The sequence below is a fragment of the Paroedura picta genome, chromosome 4, assembly GCF_049243985.1.
Source record: "Paroedura picta isolate Pp20150507F chromosome 4, Ppicta_v3.0, whole genome shotgun sequence".
Taxonomy (NCBI): domain Eukaryota; kingdom Metazoa; phylum Chordata; class Lepidosauria; order Squamata; family Gekkonidae; genus Paroedura; species Paroedura picta.
In genome coordinates this window covers 57,056,656-57,074,166 of record NC_135372.1, presented here as the reverse complement: position 1 = coordinate 57,074,166, position 17,511 = coordinate 57,056,656, and the positions used below count along the sequence as shown (strand labels likewise).

At 40.3% G+C, this 17,511-nt stretch overlaps 1 protein-coding gene across 4 annotated transcripts in view; it reads right to left on the bottom strand.

Moving 5' to 3' along the window:
* The window catches only part of PTBP2 (polypyrimidine tract binding protein 2), a 74,035-nt gene that overhangs the window by 17,619 nt on the left and 38,905 nt on the right, over nt 1-17,511 (bottom strand). For all 4 annotated transcript variants that reach the window (XM_077332978.1, XM_077332979.1, XM_077332980.1 and 1 more), the window contains exons 6-8: nt 14,241-14,405; nt 12,335-12,445; nt 1,910-2,105 (exon numbers count right to left, since the gene is read on the bottom strand). In XM_077332978.1, coding sequence (XP_077189093.1) covers nt 1,910-2,105; nt 12,335-12,445; nt 14,241-14,405 — 472 coding nt within the window. The remainder of the gene's footprint in view (nt 1-1,909; nt 2,106-12,334; nt 12,446-14,240; nt 14,406-17,511) is intronic.

Below are 17,511 nucleotides of genomic sequence, written 5' to 3'. Positions count from 1 at the left end.
TCCAAGACATTTATGGGGAGGAGCTTCTCCCTCTCAGACCTGACCCTTTGAACTGACTGATGGTTTAAACTGGTGAAAATCTGAAAATCCAGATCAGGCACAAAGACTCTGCTCTGTGAAAGGTTCTTAGATTTGGCCCACCACGCCAATTCCTGCTTGACACCTAAGGGCAGGGGTAGTCAAATGGTGGTACTCCAGATGTCCATGGACTACAATTCCCATGAGCCCCTGCCAGCTACTCCTGCCTAAGGGTATGAGAATGTCTTCCTTTGTGTACTCTGCAATTCTTTTCTGATTCCTTTGAGAATTCCTCTACAAGCAATAAATTCACTTTTTGAAAAAAATGGAACAGTTTTTGTCTGTAAATATTTTATTGCAAACTATTTTTGAAACCTAGAAGTCTTAGGAAACAGTTTGCTATGTGCAACGCAGTTCAAAGAAAAGCTGAAAAAATTCACACTGGACCGATATATATCTTTACATGTCCTCAGAACATTGTCTTAATTCCAACAAACATCTTCCAACTATTTCAAGAGGATGAATTAGTAGGATAGAATTAAAATGATATAAATAAAAACAAATCAGTATGAGCAGTTGCAGTCTGTGGCGTAAATGCCATTACTGCTATTGAAGAAATTTAAATTAATGGAAAGCGTATAATTACTCAAAACCTCCCTGAAAGACACAGGAAAATAAAGTCTTTAAGAAATTTACTATTTAAATGTGCCAGCAATACATTTCTTGACCATGCTGTAATTCGAGCTCCATGGAATATACTATGCTGAGTTGGTATATTTTTTATATATAAGCATGTAAAAAATGCTTGCTGAAAAACAACTGGTATTAACTTAAGCCAGTTTGAACAGATAGGCCAGTTGCAACAACAATTGGAATTAAGATATAATATAGCTCTTTTGGTTGATGGTAATAGTGACTGTGGCTCTTGAGGAATTTAACATAGAGATTAAGGCACTATGGTGCAGTAATCAGAAGGTTAGACTTGGATCTGTGAGACCTCTATCTGCATTCTGTCTGCTGGATGACCTTGGGAGATTCACACACACTCAGTCTAGTCTATCTCACAGGGTTGTTGTGAAGATAAAAAATGGAGAAGATAATTATGCAAGCCATGTTGAGTGGGGAAAGAGGCAGGGCACGAATGAAGTTTAAATGTGTGTTTCTATAAGGAACAAAGATTAAATTAGGTATATCAGCGACAGAACTGATGCAATTTCCAATAAAGAAAACAGTTTTCTTTAGTTTAGGGCACACCTGCCTCTTATTAACACTTCCAAACAAAACATAGTTTTGAAAGCCCCTTGTTGTAAACATTCAAGAGAACATCAGGCAGAATGAAGCAGTAAAGGGGAACTGGATAATGAAGTTAATACTTTGGAGAATGAGGAAAACCTGAAAATCTTCTCTCAAAATAATGTGGGGTCAGATTGTCTCTATCCAAGAATATTAAAAGAGCTGACACATGAAGCAACAAATGTATTAGAATTAATTTTAATGAAATACTTTACTATAGATAGCTACCATCCAGAAAATCTAAAACACCTATATTCAAGAAAGGAAAATTATAGGAGATCTGTTAGTTTAACTTCACTGGCAGATACTCAAAGTTAAGAGAACTAGTAGCAATACAAATGATGAGGGTAAGGATTTAGATAACAGCATAAGACAGAAGCATTTATGAAAAACCAAGCTTATAGATTGTGTAAGTGGTACTAACAAAATTCCTCTTGGGCCCTAATTTATTCAGTATTGTCATTAGTGGTCTTTGAATGAAAACAGGAGTGTATAAGAACAATTTATGGCTGACACCAGCTTAGACGGCATTGTAAATAGACAGACCAAGAGGGGAGTGAGAAAGAGAGAAAACGAACAAGAGAAACACCAATCATACCTAGAAGTGAAGTCTCCTTTGCGAACGCAGCTGCAATAGCTGGATCCAGAGCTGGTTGGCCATCACCAGAAGGAAGGTCCGGACGAGTGTAATCTCTACTTTTATCATTATTGTACTTTACATTCAAGTTGACCAATTTGGAAAAGTCAATCCGTAAGGTACAACAGGCATTATAAATATTCTGACCATCTAATGCCTGGAACAAAAGGAAAATATTAAGATGTATGTAACTGGAAGATTAGAAGATGCAGCACATTCCTTATATTCCCTGAAATTAATCAAAAAGTATTTATAAATGGTTTCACTAGACATAATTTGTATATTTTACCTCTGTCTAACACTCCCCATATACTATGACATTCTCAGCACACCTCAATTGCATTACTGTACTATACAGTGTTGGGACCTATTAGATTCCTGTTTCCAACCGCTACTCCCAAAAAAGTGTTTTCCCCACAGTGTTGAGAACAAGTCTTTCCCAAGAACTTTTCTACCTGATATATATATTCCTAATAGGTTCTCTAGAGATCCTGGCTGTGTAAGCACCATACTAAAGCTGTGTACTAAGCGAGAATCAAAACATTAAGACTGGCAAATTTCACCACGATCCTAGTATGGAATCAAATGTTTTCAGTCACCACATTAAATAGTAGTCAGATAACAGCAGTCTGATGGTACTGGCTATCATTTTGTTAATGAATGTTTGTTGCTATTCTATGTCCAATCTGATGACCTGAAACGTCACCTTGACTCAGATGCTTCCCATCCTAGTAACTTTCCTCCAGAATTTGTTTCAAGAAAGTATGGTTTTTCTATATATTTCTTGACCCAACTGACATCATCTTGGACTTCATTTGTCCCTTTCTAATCTGTAGTATACAGACTAGTATACACTGTAGTATACACTGTTATGGTTTATTTCACTTCTAAGAATTTTGTTAAGTTTGGACCTTCTTGGTTCTCCCTTTCAACAAATCCTTTCAGTTTTATTAACAAATGTTAATCTTTGGGAGATTAAATGGGTGTTTTGATAAGATTTTCTGGTAACCTTGCATGTATACTGAATCTCAGTGCTTCTTAACATTTCAGTATGAATTGCATCTTGCAGCAGAACCTGTTCACAGTAAGTCCAGGATTGTCTACTCTTTAGTAATCTGAGTACTGAATATAATAGTTTATTTTACTGACTAGCAAGAAAGCCTGCTGCAGCTTGGAATGCAGTGGCCAGGTGACGGGTGGGGCTGGAGGCGTTGGGCATAGGCAGCCATGGCCAGGTGTGGAGCGCCTTCCCTCACCTCCCCTCCTCTTCCCTTCTCAAGGAGCTGTGGAAGTGAGCGCAGTCTTGGGCCGGGGGGCTGCAGGGCTACGGCTCCAGCTCCATCCCTATCTCCAGAGCAAGGGCAGCTGGTGGGGCCGGACCGTGTGGCTGTTGCAGCCAGGCATGTAGCGAGTGGGGAGTAGTAGTAGAGGCAGCGCCCCCCCCCGTGTGGTTGTGTGGCAGCCACCTGGCAAACACAGCAAGTTCACCTCCTCTGCCAGGATGGTGGCAGTGGCGCCGGCTCTGTCGCCAGCGGCCTGCTGGCCAGCACAGCACCCCTTTGGAGCGGCTGGGCAGCTGCTTGGGGAGTTGCACCGTGGAGGAGGCAGCTTGGACATGGGGCAACCCCTGCTCCCCCATCCCTGAAGCCAGCCCCAAGCAGCCCATGGCCGAGGTCAGAGACCTCGAGGAGTGCATGGGCGATGGCCCTCCCCACTGCCCCCCCGGCAACATGGGGAGAGACCATGCTGTGCCTTCCTGGGGCCAGGCGTAGGCTTGGGAGGATCCGCTCCACCCGTGTGTGGAAGCTGGCTATTGGTGGGTGTGAGCAGGCCATGCTGGTACCAGTGGGAGCCCTGGGAGTACCCGCTACCCCTCAGTGGAATGGCCGGCAAAGGCTACCTTAGCTCCTGGCAATGTCCAGGGATGAAATGGAGGAAAGTCGTTGCTGTGTTTGTGGGGGGCAGGCGTTAGTGGGGACCAGCCAATCAGGAGGCAGCATGTACCTTCTTATTGGCGGTTGGACCAGAAGTGATGGCTGGACACCACTGGACAAGCTCTGCCCAGGAGGGCTTTTCCAAAATATAGGAGCAAAGTGTTCAAAATAAGTTTTTTGAGACTCAAATGTGCATTCAACCAATCCATGTGAGGGTAGCTGAAGTAACCCATTTGCCTGCCTCTCTAAATTTCTTTTTCATTATCATTCTGATTAGTGGTGCATCAAGTTGCAGAACTAACTTATATTTTGGACCAGACATTTAATACTCAATGGTTCTATGAAGGGATTTGTTCTGCTCAAATTTCCTGATTTATTTGACATGCGGTGGAATGCTACTATATGTATGTCCCTTCTATTTCTTTCTGTAGATTTTAAAAATAATATTCAATTGATGATTTCTGTTTCTGATATGGCTATTGTATTTGTGTTCCCTTTTGGAACTAACCATTCCAGCTGCCCTAATATGGCCTAGAGATTTCTTGCATTTACTATAGAATCACCTGTTTTGCATTCCTTTCTAGATGTCTAATTTGTGTGCCATTTGATTTCCCCAGCAAGAAAAGCCATTCAGATATTTATTTTTATTTATGCACTTAGGTTTCACCACTGAACACTGTGGAACATCCGCTGCATTTTTACTCAGAATCATCAGACTGAAGTCATGTCCATAGTTCTTACTTCTAATTGTATTATCAGATGATCACTTAGGGCAGTGGTCCCCAACCCCCGGTCCGGGGCCGTGGATCAGTCGGTACCGGGCCGTGGCTCCTCCTTGTTATCCTCCCCAGCTGCTGCCTTGGGGGCTGTCCTGCCACTCTGCTATCGGCTCGGGCTCCCCCTCAGCATGGCACTGCGCAGCTGCAGCTGGCAGCGCCCCCCAGCGGGAGGCGGGAAGTCAGGGGAAAGCAAGTGGAGCAGGGGCTCAGGCGGCAGTGGTGACGTCCCTCTGCAAAAGACAACCTCCCACCCGGGCCTAAGTAAATTGGTCAAGTGTTGACCGATCCCCGGTGAGAAAAAGGTTGGGGACCACTGACTTAGGGCATGAAGGCAGCAATAAAGCCTCTTAACAATTTTATTTAAATCTATTTAGTTGTAAACTACCTTAAACAGATTTCTCAAAAGAACGTAATTTTTCTAAAAAAATAAATACATGGGAATCTAGTCAGTGTGGATGGAAGTCACATAAAACCAATCATTACAATACTCCTGCACAAATGAAGAAGTGAGGGGACATGGGAACAGTGAGCTGAATTTATCAAGATGTTAATGCCTGACCGTTTCTCCATGCAATGAACTTAAGAGAAATGTCTAGTGCCAATCTAAACAGTAAGCTCACCTAAGCCCATTGCTTTGCTTGGGATGGCACTAGAATACACATTATTTTTGACTGCTTCCATTCTACTAGGTCTCTTCAAAATATATTAATGGCGTCAGAGATTGTTACTTTAACAGATGAACATATGCCAGCATGCGCCAGCAGAGGGTTGCATTTACCTGTGTAGGACTCCTACACTGGGACACTGGGAAGCTCAGAAACACTGGGACACTGGGAAGCTCAGAAACTCTAGAGGGGGCTTCCTTTCTCTCTTCCACACTGCCATCTGGCCTTTCCCAGCAAAAAATGTAGAAGTGCCTTCCCTCAGTTCCTCATTGCTGCCATTGAAGAGATCTAGCTTTAATTATTATGCTTACAGTGAGGTAGGAGGGAGGAAAGTGTGACTGCACAGGTAACCAGTCAATGAACAACAGTTACAGGTAAATACAACCCTGTTTTCATTGTGATGGTACATGTGTGGTGCCATGTGGGAGAATAGCCATCCAAATTCCTAAGTCTGGGTTTTCTCTTGATCCTGTTAGTTGGACTGGACCCAAGTGTGACTTATGAGCCTCAGTTTTGGTAACATAGTAGGTACTGTATGAGTCTTCTAAGAAACACTACAGAGAAGAGAAAGTGGGTACACTGTCATATCCAACTGACTTATTGGATCTGATTGACAGGATGATGATTGACAACATGGAATTGGTCATCTGGCGTTGACAAGTTCACTGTCTGAATGATGGAGCCAACCCTGGGGATTAGCCAACGGTGAGAATTTGCAGGACCAGTTCACTGACAGGTTTTACTGATGGCTGTGCCAGAATTGTGACTTTGTGACAGGAGGAGGATGACAACTTGAAAGACCTCAACAAGATTTTATTAGCATGATGATTATGTTTGTTGTGAGCCTTTTTGGGAGGAGGCTCTGAAGCATTTCTCCTGCGTGACACCAGGGTAGCAGAGGCTTCCACCTCTACTAGACCTAGATCTGTAAGAACCAATGACAAACAGCTGTCTCTTGGATTCGGTTTTGACATCATGCTGAGATGAACGCTACATCAGACGAGGCTTTCTCTCATAGAGCTACTTTCAAGTGCAATACTGTCATGTCTGGCCTTTGGAGTGAACTGTCTACATACAGGGGACCGAAAGACATTGCGCTTTTCACCAGGGCACAGTAGACAGAAAATGGGGAATTTCTGCCCTGCAAGATGTGTGTGTGTGTGTTTGAAAAAAACCTTTCTGGCCCATAGTATTTAAGGCTGTTTGCTCCTTGTACAGTTGAGACCTGCAAAGCTAAAAAAAAAAAAAAGCCCAAAGGTCACAATTCTTCACATGGAGCTTCAAAGAACAGAACCTCTTTCCATCATGGCAGAGAGAGAGTACTGAAGGTCTGGCACTTTGCCCACTCCTTTTATGCTGGAAAAAAGCAGGAAAGCAACTTGGAGAACAGGAAAAGAAGAGCCCACTGGAGCTTTTAAGCTTCAAATCTCTCTGCAGCAGACCTACGTATACACAGTGATTCTTGTGGGAGTGTACGAGTACCACAAGGATGCACGTTTTTTCTTTTTTTCAAATTCACTATCCCTGGTCACACATCAATAAGCACAAAAAGCCAACAACAGCAGCAGCAAGGTAAAGTTATTAAGGTCAAAATAGACACCTCTTTTTCACAGCTAACTTTCAACAATAACATTTTCCATGGAGTCTTATAAACATGGCTAATTACAAACAGTCACATTTCCTCTTTCATGTAAATGCAAATAATTTGGATCAGTGCAACAAGTACGCAGGTGACACTGAATGGCTGACCATAGTTTAAAATACAGAAATCAAATCATCTTTTCCTGTTGAACCCGTATATGCAATACATGCAACAATGAAAACATGCTTAGGAAGCCACAAAGAGATGGCACAAAAGCAGAAAAGTATTTAATTTGTGGATACTACTACTATTGTAATTTTTTTAAAAATTGAGCTCAAAAGTGGCTCTAAATGAGCATTCACAAAAACATCTCACAGCATGCAGGCACATAATTAGCATCTCTTAGATGATGCAAACATTTGCCATCTGTTTTGAGACCTCAAGGAGACCAATCCAGCCTATGGAACACAGCCTGTGTTGACACTATGAATAGCTTTGGTGATAACGCTTCTCCCGTTTCACACCTCTTCTCCGATTTCCTTTTCATCTTTCCCTTCTCTTCAGCAGTATTTTATTTTATTATTACCACATTCTAAGAACTAGCAACCGATGTCAAGCTAGGTAGACAGCAGGTACACTTAGTTAAAAATCACTGTCCTCACAACAAATTAAAATAGAAATGAGAGCTTGAATTGGTGAAATAATGTTGCCTGTTCAAACCATAAGACATGTAAAAACAAAAAAAATATTGGTACAGCTATTATTTTGACATTATATGACTGCTAATTAACCTCCGCTGCTTCAGACTAAATGGTCAAGAAATAAGGATGCAGTATTTGTTTAGATAGAGTAATTTAGTTCTTTAGCCTGTTACTAGATGCATATTTAAGAAAGATCTCAAATTTAATTTTAATTTAATTAAAAAAATTATCTGTACAAAAAATGTGACCCACAAAAACACATGAGGAACAGATTATTTTCAAAGAGGGGTTCCTCTCTCTGCCTCTCTCTCCCAAAAGTCCCAAAATGGTTCTATACTCTGCTGGTACTGTGTGAGGAGTACAGTACTGGCTTCTCCTTGTTTCATCATCATTGCCTCAAGGAACAATCCCAACGTTCTCTAGACCAGTGGTCCCCAACCCCCGGTCTGTGGACCAGTACCGGTCCGCGGATCAGTCAGTACCGGGCCTTGGCTCCTACTCATCCTCCTCCCTGGCTGCTGCCTCAGGGGCTGCCCTGCCACTCTGCTGCCGGCTCACCTTTGGTGTTCTCCAGCAGCTGCCATGGCTGGGGCTCCCCCTTAGCATGGCACTGCACAGCTGCTGCTGGCAGCGCCCCCCCGTGGGTGGCGGGAAGTCAGGGGCCCTGGTGGTGGCGACGTCCCTTGGCAAAAGACTACTCCCCCTCTGGGCTCAGTAAAATTGAGCATTGACCGGTCTCCAGTGATAAAAAGGTTGGGGACCACTGCTCTAGACCTCAGACACCTAAAACAATTCAACTTAATCTGAGCTCACCTGAGCCCAACATTCCCCTTCCATGAGTTTTCTTGACACTCTTCCTAGCTGGAGCATTGGAGGATGTGCAGAAATAGACCTTTCAAAGGAAAAATCTCAGGGTCTTGTCTTGGTAGGCATGCACTTTCTAGTTATTTGTTGTTAAATAAAAACATCCCATCCTAATATAAGAAATCCATAGAAAGCAGTATCCCTATGCTGGTGCAGATAATAATCTATATCCTGATGATACTGATGCGTATGTTGATACACGAAAATTTCCACTTTGGGCTAACAGCTGCCTATGAATAGAAGTGGAACATGAATAAAATAATGCCCTTTCCCCCTTAAAATTATTGCTTTTAACCATAGAATGTGTGCAACAATTAGTAGTCAGAAAGCCTTCAAAGACAGAGGTCCTATGGCTAGGCAGGAAGGGACCATGCGAGGAAGCACACCTGCCCAACCTGCATGGTGTGCAGCTATCAGTGGCTCACTTCTCTAGGAACCTGGGTGTGATCCTGGATGCTTCCCTCTCAATGAAGGCTCAGGTCACGAGAGTAGTGCAGCTGGCATTCCACCACCTCTGCCTTTATATCGTATCTGTCAGGAACGAATACCAGGCCAAATCAAACTCCTTAAACAAATGTTTATGGAGTTAACTAGAACATGGTTACAGCAGAGATTCCTGGCTTGAAAAAGCAAACAAAATCGACAAAGACAGCTTTTCTAAACAAACCACATACTAAGTAAGTTTTCTAGGCCAGCCCATTAGTGATATCATATGACAGGCGTAAATGTCAATGACACATCACAAACTAGGTGATACCTGGGCTGGCTTCATGGGGATTTTCCACGCTGGAGACTACCCCACTGGTTCCCAGGCTGAGCATAGACCTTATCAGGTTCCCAATGTACTTAACCCAAGCACAGGCCTTGAAGAGACATCAGGCCTTGCCATCCCCATGGCAACCATCTGATGGAATGCAATGTCTTCTACCCTATAACTAAAAGGACTACATACATGGCTAAATGCATGGTTATGAATATATAAAGAGATATGAATATAAGGATATGCAGTTAACTTAGAAATGTAACTTAACCATTGCTATATGCATAAGTAAATAACCACTACCTAACAAGTAAATCAAAGGACAAACACCTAAATGCATGATGCTGAACATTATTAACCTTAAATAATTGCAAAGGATTACATATCTTAACCTATGGAATGATAAAGTGAATAACACAAAGCAATATGAATGAAGAGAAATGAATATTAAAAGCTAAAACCTTTCCCCTACACACCTCCCAGCCTTGGAAGCACATATATTTCTTTAGGACTCAGATCTGAGACAAAACAACGGGAGCATCTAGGACACCCGCTTCCCCACCCCACTGGGAAAAGGCACAACTGCAGAGTGATGCTCCTAAGCAGGCAAGGCTTTCTGAGAGAATGAACAAAGTATACCAGGCCCACACAGGGAACCCACCCAAAGCCCAAAGAAAACAACAGGGAAAAATGATGACAGGATTAAATCTGGATTATGTGCTAAGAACAGTTAACTCTAATTTTAACATCACAGCACATTATGATCACAGAAAGCCAGGAAATGGAGGAGGAAATGCATACACAAGAGGAATGGAGGGAGCACAAGAGCCGAGAAAGTTCCTGATCCTCCAAAGAATGATTTAGAAGTCTGTCTGAACTGAACAACTAGGTTAAAATGACCACAATCAAGAAATGATAATGGGAACTGTTACCATGTTTGCTTATATGACATTCAAGTTACAGTACCTTTTAAAAGAAAGGAATTTGAACTGAAATTTAAACATGGATTCTAAAAAATATAGTTTACAATAAAAAATTAAAATATAATCAATTAATATCCACCGTAACGGTATGGATGGTAATTGCTTTTCTTTACATAGAAGGGTTACCTTAGTATGCAAGGCAGAGATATGCCACCTTTATTTAAGATATATCAACAAATCAGTCTAGAATAGTTAGGTAAATGAAGCATCACCATCAAACAAAGGGAATCATTGTAAGGTCGAATCCACTTTTGCAACTTGAATAGGAGTCTCAAAATCACAGGCACTTCATAGAAGATAGCCTTGTCAACAACACTATTTTCATCAAGCACTTTAGGAAACTGCTCTCTCCTAGGTGCTTGATTTTCTAAATTGCTCTTTAGACTTCCTTATTGAGCCTTCAAATTCTGTGAAGGCCACATTCTGATTCCCTATAAAGAATACCAACTGGTCAGTATATTCACATTACTTTTTACACTAGAAAATGGTGACAAACTCATTTAACTTCTCCATTGCCTTGCTGACCCTCAAATTCATAGCTCCCCCCCTTGATTTTAGCCAAAAGGCGAAGAAGTGATATGGCTATTTTATTCTATATTCAACTCTCCTGTTTTTATTATTCTTTTTAAATAACTGTAAGATAGTACTTCCTATTTTCCTTTATAATTTTCTCAATTCACTGACTAATTATGTTTGTTAAAATTGCCAAATTTAAAAAACCTGATGTTACCTAACAATTTATTTACTTTATTTTTTTTTGCATCATTTCTATCCACTTTTCTCCCCAAAAGGCTTTGATAGTAATTCTTTTCTCCATTCTATCCTAAGAACCACTGCTTAAACTGGGAGTGTGCTAATGGATCCAAAGTTCCAGCAAGCTTCTATAGTGGGGCTTTAAATCTGGGTCTCCCGGAACCTACATAGATAGTCTAACCCAGGGTCCCCAACATTTTGACAATGCAGGCACCTTTGTAGTTCTGAAATAGTGTGGTGTCCACAATTGCTCTAACCAGTGCACCATGTTGACTCACTTTAATTCCCTTTAAAACTTTTAATTAAAATTTGGTGGTGGAAGGTGCTGTCAAGTCACAGCCAACTTATAGTGATCCTGTAAGATATGTTCAGAGGTGGTTTGTCATTGTGTGCCTCTGCATAATGACTCTGAACTGCCTTGGTGGTCTTCCATCCAAATATTAACCAGGGCTTACTCTACTTAGCTTCTGAGATCAGGCTAGCCTTTAAAACCCTTTAATTCAACTCAGAGATTAACAATTTCTACTTGAGCTGATCCAAAAAATCTTGTTAAACAATTACTGTATTGAGAACTCCATTATCAGTCCTGTTAAAAAGAAACTTAAACAACAAATACTCCATCCCTTTAATCCTGTGTCTAGAAAATACAAGTACTCAGTACAAATCTTGTCTAAACACCAGCAATAATATTTAATATGAAACATATCCAGTTCAACAACAGAATGCCATTCAGCAGTATATTCAACAAATATAAATAATCTGGAATTTCAAAATATTCTAAAATCTGTATGAATAAAGAAATTTCTCCCTTCCATCAATACTTATACATAGCATAAATACCACACAAATGCATAACCAACATGTACCCTCCCAATCACCATAAAACAGGAACATATATGATGTTGAATTATTTCTCATATTATTCACTTGAAAATAACTTTCAATCATTTCCATCAGTTTCTCATTCTCAAAGCCACACAGAACAATTATACTGCTTCTTTATGCACAGTCATTCTAGTCTAAATTCACTGAAATCAATGGGTTTAGACTGCAATAAAACTAGCATTGTACAATTTAATCATTTACATGGAGATCAGAAGCAGAGATCCCTGTTCAAAAGAATGACTCTGTAAACCACAGTATCCATTTCGGTCTCAAGTATTTCCTTGGATAAGCAAATAATAGATTAATGTGTTAATATATGAAAGAACATTTACTTATAGGCAGGAGGTTATTTATGTATGATTCTTAAGATTGCTCATGTTTCCCAAAAGTACTTTCCCTTATCACAATCTTGCAGTTTTACATGTACTGCCGGGAAAAGCACCAGTATGGATAAGTAAACTAAATTAGAACTGTACTTACTAGTTTTGCTTGTTGAGCATTTACTGGATCTCCAAACTGTAGCAGTGCTTGAAACTGGTTATTCTTTGTGAATGTGATTATTTTCAAAACTGCACCAAATTTAGAAAAGATCTGTGTTTTTAAAATAAACAAAACAGAAATAAATACAGAGCTCTACAAATTACAAAAGAACATTAATTAATAAAACATGATCAATGCGATAGAGATTCTATAAAAATGTACAATGCAAATTGTGGTGCCTGAGTCAGACAACACTCAATGGCAATGACTTCTCAGTATGTATTTTCTCCCCCAATGCTCCATCTAACATAATAGTCAGAATGGGTCACTTTAGGACTCACAGATATGTAAGAATAAAAAGCAAATTGCTTCTAACATGTTCATTCCAGGCATTACATGCAAACCAGCAGAGAATTTAGCCATTTTGTTTCAAAAACAAAAGTTTTCAATGGGTATGAGCACACACAAGTTTTCTACTTTCTACTTTTTAATACATGTTTGCAGTAATAGTTTCTCAAAGGGGTTCATATTTGAGCACCATTGAAGAGGTCTTATATTCAATTAATTAGTGACTTGGTATTTCACAGTTTTTTATTGTAAGTCACTCTCAGCAAGATTCTGAAGGGTGGGATAGACATCATCTAAACAAATAAATAGATCCTGCCTTAACACTGAAATATGCATCCTTCTGAGAACAATATTCTTTGGATAACATCACCTAGCTTCAGGCTTTTGGGGTCAAAGCACAGTAGAATATAGAGCGGTGGTCCCCAACCACCGGGCCACGGCCCGGCAAGCTTCTTACTGTGGGAGGGGGGGAGAGGGAATCAGGACAGTGCATGAGCAATGCGCATGCGCGGGGCCACGCATGCGCACATGTGCAGTGCGTGGCCGAAAACGTGCATGTGCGGCATTTTCGCGCATCCATGGCCCAGTCATGCATGGTGCATGCGCGGTCCGGTCGCGCATGCACATTGCGCATGCGCAGCACACACGACCGGGAAATCGCCCTCCTTGCTGTCGCCGGTCCGCAGCCTGTAAAAGGTTGCGGATCACTGATATAGAGGATCATAACAACACTGCATCTCTACTTTAAAAAAAACTCTTCTACCACTGGGGGGGGTGGATCACCAAAAATATGAGATGCTTTTCAAAAGTCTATGGGACCTATTGTATACTTATCAGTTCAGCAGTACCTTACATTCATAGTGTACTATTTTCAGTTGTTCTTAGCCACAACAATATGAATATATGAGTCATCTTCATTTATGACATTGGAAGCTGGTTTTACATAAGCAAATATTAAAACATTAAAACTTCCCAATAAAACTTACAAAGCTACAAAAGAAAACCAGTAAAACCAGTAAAAGCAATGAAAGGATTGACCAATATAGCAATCACCCTTATACTTAAAAAAAATGCTTCCCTTATTGTTATATGCCCACTTCACGGTTGTACTATTTTTAAGGTGTTAATACAGGATCAAATACAGCAACATGAAAATACTATATGGGGTTTAAATGAGCAGAATAATCAAAGCAGATATTGAGCTTTTCTTCATTAAGATCTATTTCTTTTCCCCTGTAATCATCCCTTCAACCTGGAGCAAAATAAACTGTGGTAAGCATACTTCTGATGCCAAGAACAATAACATGTCTAGTTCCCGCACTTCCCTGTGAGCAACTGGTAGAAATTAGCTCATGGCATAACAGCTTTACATTTCTCCAGCCCTCAGTAGCTGATAACAGAGAGCATGAAAATTCAAGGCACTGCAACATTCCTGTAAGGGGCAAGCACTATCAGATGTTACAGAAGTGAAAACAGAAACAGACACGTTTTCTGTGAACATTACAGTTGGGCAGGCCTTTAATCAAACAGCAAAGAGGGGAAAAACAGAAAGACTTACTTGGTGTAGAACATCAAGGGTTACAGGGTAGTACATATTGTCAATAATTATTCTAAGGACAGGACTCTGAGCCGGAGTTACTGCACTTTCACTAACTGTGGTTCCACTTATGGGAGTATTTGTTGTCTGCACGGCAGTGACTGCCTGTAGAACAGCTTGAGCTCGCTAAATGTTAGAAAAAAGAAAAATATTCAAACCAAGCGGTCAAGTGGGAGACATGTTTATATTTAACAGCTTCTCCAAACTACCTTTGAAATAATGAGAGACAGAATAGAATGGTTATAGATATTCCAGTATTTTCCCATCCTTCTATGAGAGACTACTACATCATCAGACCTTCATATTACTTGTTTGTTTTATTTAATCTAGATATCAAAACATAGTAGGAATCGAATATATGGAATAAAAATCAATACAGAGGCAAAATTGCTATGTCTGGAGGTCTTGTATGTGCCCAATAAACTGAAGCACTAAAAACAGCACAAAAGAGGCTGTGGGCGTTGAACACCGGTACTGTCTTCTTGGTAGTAAAGCAAGAACAGCTGCTGTATGCTTGGCATTGTGTTCTGAACGTGAGCAGCAGTTGGCAACAAGAGCGCTCTAGAATAAGTAATTTTTATCAAGCATCAAGCACCTATGGATAATAGCATAATTAAAGCCCAAGACTTTGCTTGCAAAGTGTGTTTTTCCACCACCTCATTCCCACTGCAGCCCCAAGCCCTCTTGAAAAGCCCACAGTGGGGATTGAAGAGGTGAGGGGAAGACTTAGAAACTAATAGGATGTGGCCCAAAGGGCTGCCATTCAGAGAAATCAATGAAATCAAAGAAATTCTGTAAGCAGAAGTACCTTTCCCTCACAAAATACCTTCAGATTGAATCAGCCCATTACCAGAAGTACATTTCAAAAATATCGCTTCCACTTTACTTTTCCACAAGACTTTTGGGTAGCTTGACAATTCTTCTATCAATAAATCTACTCTGGGCTCTGAAGACTACTGGAGGCACTCAGAAATGTATTTATAATTATATTTATTTCCTGCATTATCTCCTGAGACTCAAGATCACTTCAAGCCTTGCAAAAACAAAAACACCTAAGAAAATTCGTAAACCTTATAAATATCCCATTATCTTAACGTATTTGTAGCACAAAGCCACATATAATTAATACACTGTTTTAACTGGGCTAGGAGATTTTGTCAAAACATACAAGAGAATTTTACATAATGTACCCTTAGGTAGGTAAATATATCTATGGAACAAAAATAAAAAATGATGATGATAAAAGATGATTGCTACTACACATTCTAAATTACCCAAGTTATAAGTGTGAAGATCATGCAACTTGCATAATACTTCTCACAATGAAATGAATGAGAGAGCGCAAAAGATCTTGTAAACACCATTTAGTTCAAAATTAATTTAACATTAAGTGTCAAGTTGTTTTGACAACACTTTGAAGCCAAAATAATGATTTTCTCATTAAAATAAAAAATTACAAAAATCTTAAAACCAAATCGAGTTCTAAATCAACAGCTAAGGGTCCTGAATGCAGTAAACATCCCCAAATGTAATCTAAGATGCATCCAGCCAGTTTAAGGAAGTAATAATCACAATGCAGCTAAGTTAGCCTGCTTTTACACATGGATTACCTCTTTCTGGTGCTTAGGTACAACTTTGTTTTGAAATCAGCAGAAGTAGTTTCCTTTACTACAGTGCAACAGTAGTTTTTAAAAAGTAATTCAATTATTTTATTATTATATAATTTATTATATTTATATACTGCCCTCCTCGAAGGCTCAGGGCAGTTCACATAAAACAGAAACAATACAGATAATTTAGATTAACAATAATACAGTGATAACAAAAAGCAACATAGAACAGTAGAAAAATACGGAAAACATTAAAAACTCATATTGATAGGCCAGTGAATTGGGTGGACTTGCAGAGGATGCCATAGGATGGAGCCTCAGGGGGAAGGCCCATGGGAAATGGTGGTTCAGGTCGACCTCAACCAAATGCCTGGTGGAGGAGCTCCCTTTTTGTAGGCCCTGTGGAATTGTTCAAGTTCCATCAGGGCCCTGATCTCCTCTCAGAGCTTGTTCCATGAGGTGGGGGCCAGGATGGAGAAAGCTCTGGCCCTGGTTGAGGTCAAGCAAGCTTCCCTGGGGGCAGAGATCACCAGGAAGTTGGAAGTGCTGGAGTGTAAGGCTCTTTGGGGGGTGTAAGCAGAGAGGCCCAGGCTGCATATGGCCTTAAAGGTTATAATCAGAACCGCAAGTCTTATCCAGAATTCAATTACTGTTTATTTTACAGGCCTCTGAAAGGCTGCATAAAAATAAACCATGAGTGCTTGCATAGACATCCTTTACTTTACTAACTCAGTTTCTTTACGTACTCAAGTAGACAGCCTCGCTGCAATAAATAAATAGAATTACACAAAGTGTTCTTCATCTTCTTTCATTATATTATGTCAAGAGCACTATGGGACAGAAAACATGCAGCTCAAAATAAGCCCTGGAGAAATGTAGTTTAGACATTTTCAAGTTATTTTCTGAAGAAAAAGCAAATATTTCTAAAATGTGCATTAAAATGTTACAAGCGACAGAAGTATACATTTGTTTCTTAATTAATGATATAACATCATGAACTAAAGAAAACATCAAAATTGTTCAGGAATATATTCACTAGTTAGAAACTGGAATGCACACACTCAACCTATTTACACAGAGCATTTCTCGGGAGAACAGAAACCTCACAACCCTGACTGGAAGCCATGGGGGGGGGGTCAGCACCTCCATTACCAGCTGCTAAGGCAATCTGCCCCTTAAAGGATCTACTGTCCACTGCCCAACAGCAGGAGAGTGAAGGGACCAGAATGGTGGTGGTTGCTGGTTTTTTAAAGACTATCTGCTGCACAGCTAATGCTGGGGAAGAATGAGCAGGTGCACTGACATGATGGGGAAACGAATCCTCTGTGCCACTTTTCTGGCTTTTCTCTCATTAATGCAGTTTTCAGTATTCTTAAAACTTCTTCATAACAAGCCCCCATGATCTTCCTGTGTTCTTCAAGAAAACTGCTTTGTTTGTGATAAACTTGTACATGCATGAACTAGAACCCTAGTAGCAATACTTTTTGCCTTACCCTTGTATAATCTGGGTTTTTTGTTAAAATTGATTACTGAGCAAACACTAAGGGTGGGCAAGAACTGGTTCACAAATCAAAATTAGGCACAAATTCAGTTTGTAACCTCCAAGCCCATGCTTAGGGAAA